The 4,122-nt window shown below is 44.4% G+C and overlaps 1 protein-coding gene across 1 annotated transcript; it reads right to left on the bottom strand.

Moving 5' to 3' along the window:
- Positions 1–7: 7 nt before the first annotated feature.
- LOC128276593 (protein EFR3 homolog cmp44E-like) lies at positions 8–2,724 on the bottom strand (the record flags this gene model as incomplete). The annotated part of the gene is made up of 2 exons (XM_053015050.1): positions 2,589–2,724; positions 8–964 (listed from the first exon to the last, which is right to left on the bottom strand). Coding segments are annotated over exons 1-2 (1,039 nt in total), but the record flags the coding sequence as incomplete, so codon positions are not given.
- Between the last annotated feature and the right edge of the window lie 1,398 nt (positions 2,725–4,122).

The following is a 4,122-nucleotide window of genomic DNA, read 5'->3' on the forward strand; positions in this document are numbered from 1 at the left end:
GACGGACCGACGCTCTCGCCCGCCGCGATGGCAATAATCTTCGAGAGGACCACCGCCAACGAGGTGCGCGTTTTGGGCGACGAGGTTAGGTTTTGATCGAGATGCGACATGAGCGTCTCGACGACGGTGTACGAATACTGCGGCTGAATCGAGATCATAACGATGCGGAACGTGTCGATGGCGAACCGATTCGGCACCCACAGCTTGTGATGGTCCAGATGCGTCAAGAGCGGCTTCAGGACCGATTTGATATGTCCGAACGAGGCACGGCTCACGAGCTCACGCAGCACGGCTTCGGCCAACAGTGGCGGCGTCGAAGGGGTCGCTTCGGCATCCGTCGACTTGGACGGGCCGGACTGCATGTTGAACAGCAGCGAGGGGACGATCTTCTCCATGTGCTGCTTCTCCCAGATGTTTGCCACCAGATCGTCCGAAACCGTCTTCCGGATCACACCCTGCAAACCCTTGATGCCCGCCATTCGGATGCTGTCGCGTAGCTCCTCGTCGTCGTTGTTGCCGTAACACATGGAGGAAAACTTGGAGATGAAAAAGTCGTACCGCCGGTGATAGGACGGAGTGTCCTCTTCGATGTTGGCAAACCGAACGAACGAGTTCGTGGCCATTATCTGCAGCGTCGGGTTAGTGTCCTCGAGCAGCTTCTGCACCATGCGCAAGAACGATTCGACGAACAGGTTCAGTATCTGCGCGTGGCAAGCCATCAGCAGCAGATCCATCGCCTCCATCGCGATCTCGACGAACTTGTAGCGCTTCCGGTAAATGTCCTTCGAGGCCCGCTGGTACAGGTACTCGCCGATGCGGTCGAGCTTTTCCGGCGAGCGGAGCGAGTAGAAGGTGAGCTTCTCCATGTTCGACTTCACCAGCCCATCTTCCGGATTCGCCGGAAAGATATTGTCCACCAGCCGTTTGTAACGGGGCCGCAGGGCAGAACAGCAGCCGCAACAACCTGCAAACAAGTTACGAATTAATTTTCTTCTCCAACTCCGTGCGACCGATTGCTTCGTCAACCGAAAAAATGCAGCCTTCAACTTTTACCTAGCATCTTCGATAGGAGAGAGTTTTAGTTAGGTTTAGAAGGACAGCAACAAGCTACACTACACACTGAACACACTGTACTACACAACGAGATAAAGTAGCATTGTTGGATAAGGGTTCCAACATTTGTTCCAGTTTTTATCAGCTAATTTACCCTCCGGCCTTCGCTTTCCTTTTCGGAGGCGATGACGAATGGGCAAAACAAAGTTGAGTTTGAGAGAAAAAAACGGTCCACAGTTTGACAGGAGACGTCACGGCGTTTGTTTTGGTATTCCAGGGTTGCTTGACAACTCTAAATGTTTACTTTTTGATTTTCATTTCGTTTGTGATTTTGATTGAATTTTTTTATTTGATTTTAGTTTGATTTTAGTTCGATTTTATTTTGATTTTAGTTTGAGTTAAAAAAAACGCGACGAGGGCGCTGGCCCTGGCAAAGGACTAACAATACGGGACCGAGAAGAAGACCGAGAAGCTTTAAGGAATTTTTCCACCGAATACCGGCCCATATCGAGTCCCGGTCGACGCAATCTCTCAATCTCACACGGGGCCAAATCTCCAAAATACCATCATTTAACAAGTTCTCCATATTACGCTTCTCCAAGGACATAACATCATAAAACAGTCTAAATTATGTAACGTTTTTTTTTTTTTCTTTTTTATTAAAGAGCCTTTGAGCTGTAATAGCCTAGCATTCGTCTCTTTTTAAATTTGATTTCATTCAACTACCAGTTGTCAATCAGGGTTCCTGGGTGTTTGAAGCCCTGGCCTTTCCGAGAGACGTAAACTGGTTGTTGTTTGATGACTTTTAGGGACTTTGACCTGCAATAGCTTGTCATTTATCTCCCTTATATACTAGACTAACTACTATTAACTCTAACTTATTTCTATCTTAATAGTCTATTTAGATTGATTCCAGTGGGGTCTAGTTTAGGTCGATCTAGATATTTTGTGGTGAAAATCCATAACCCTACAGAGGGATTTTCCACTACGAATTTGGGATTTTTCCCAAAAATATCTGATTTTGCCCGCTTCTGCCTCCACTTCATCAAATCCAAAAGTATTATTGCATGCCTTAATTTAGGTGTTTTTATTTAGTTAAATAAATAATAAGAACAAAAAATTGAATGAATAGGTAAATAAGAATGAGAAATAAAATAACCTAAATTAAAATAAGTATAAAGGATAAAATATATCTAAAAATAAGAGTATAAAGGATAGTGTATCTTAAAAGATTTTGTTTATCGAAAAGCATTTAATTTTGGTTTGTTTTGTTTATTTTAGTTTTTGTTTTTGTTTAATTATTAAATAATTTATTAATTGTTTAAGTGACTTTGCTGAGTGAGAAGGATAAATTGCGTTAATCGATTCTTAGGTTTGTTTTTCAGTTTGATAATGACTAGATGATAGTATTCTTTTTAGGGTTAAGGATGATAGAGGACTGGTTAGGTTTGTTTCTTGATTTGGGTGGACAGGACAGGAAGAAGGAAGAAAGTACTTAGCTTATTGAAAATTATGTAACGTGACATTCAACTTACAGCCTTCGGTGCATTTCTTTACGAAGGAGTCCAGGAACTCCGGCATTTCCAGCGGCTCGAAACAGCATTTAATCATCGACATCGTCAGCTGATACGTTCACGATGGACGAAATAGTTTAATGAACTACCCCTTTTTACTGCCGCTCTTTAATGACCCGTTCCGGTCCGGTGATAACTAGTCCGGTGCTCACCATTACCACCCCAGGGTAGTAATTGGATTTATTTTTCGCACCATAACATTCCACCATGTTACCTGTTACGATTTATTTTTAGACTTCAGTGAGTTTTAATCACAAACAGTATCGATATTGCCTAAGTGTTCCAAAGCACTAGATCTGATATTTGATGCGGAAAACTGTAATATCCCCAAAGAAAACTGCACCTGCCACTACCACCACACACTTTCCTGGTTGAAGTTTATGCTGCAAAATAACCAAAACAAGGTCAAAGTGTTTCAACCTCTACACACAGCACCATCGAGCGAAGAAAACTCCTTTTCCATGTGAATGCTATCTCTCTCAGTTCCTCTCTCTATCGCCCTCACTATCACTGGAACAGGAACCCGGAGTTCTCCGGAGTCAGCAGAACTCTGTCGCCCACGCTGTTCCGTCGCCGACTGAAGCCGTTTCGGTCACAGACCGACCAATTTTCCGACACTCGCGCTCATGCGCTTCGCAACAGTAAAATGCTGGAAGGTGTCCTGTGTGATTTCCCTTCAATTGTCGATGTCAGCAGGTTTCGCATCTCAGTCAGCAGTAACGGAGAGCCTCAATTTTTGGTTCTCTCTCGGCACGTGATGTTTTCCCGCCAAACACTGAGCTTGATCTTAAAAGCCCCGAAGCGTGGCGTTCTCACTGAGTAGAACAAATTAATTCTCGTCACGTTCCTTCTCGTTGGTAGTGGCCGTGAGGCTGGTGGGTTGGTAGAGGAAGCACTGGGTGGGGTGCCCCACCGATGTTACAGGTGGTCGTTGGGATTTATGAATGAGCATTTCATCGCGCGCGCGGTTTTTCATTGAAGAAAAATCTTTCCCTCGAAGCGTCCAAGAGAAGAGCCGAACCCGTTAGTGAGGTTTGCTCGTAGTGGACGAAGTGGTCATAACCGATGGTGGTCTCCGTTGTGTGAGGGGTGTTGCTGGTTTTCCGTTTTAGTTTTTCACGCAACGGTGTGCATCATGAAAAGCGAAACCATTATCACCCGCAGCGATTATTGTTTCGCGGTCGGTGCGCGCCTCGTCGCTCAAGGTCGTCGGAGAGAAACTGAGCTTTGGTCTAGGGACATTGAGGTCGAAATGGAAAACCTCGACCGCGAACCAGCGACGCTACGGCGATAAATTATTTCTCACTTACTCGGTTGTGAACTATTCAGAGTGATAAGAATTTTGAATGCGATATTATCGTGGCGAACACCTTCTGTTAGTTTTTCTACAGTATAGGCTTCGATAAGCATTGTACCGAATTGTAATAACAAATTATTGATACATTTGAAATAAAAAATTTCAATGATAAAACTCTAACCTATTTCATCTGCAAAA

The sequence above is a fragment of the Anopheles cruzii genome, unplaced genomic scaffold, assembly GCF_943734635.1.
Source record: "Anopheles cruzii unplaced genomic scaffold, idAnoCruzAS_RS32_06 scaffold01683_ctg1, whole genome shotgun sequence".
Classification (NCBI taxonomy): domain Eukaryota; kingdom Metazoa; phylum Arthropoda; class Insecta; order Diptera; family Culicidae; genus Anopheles; species Anopheles cruzii.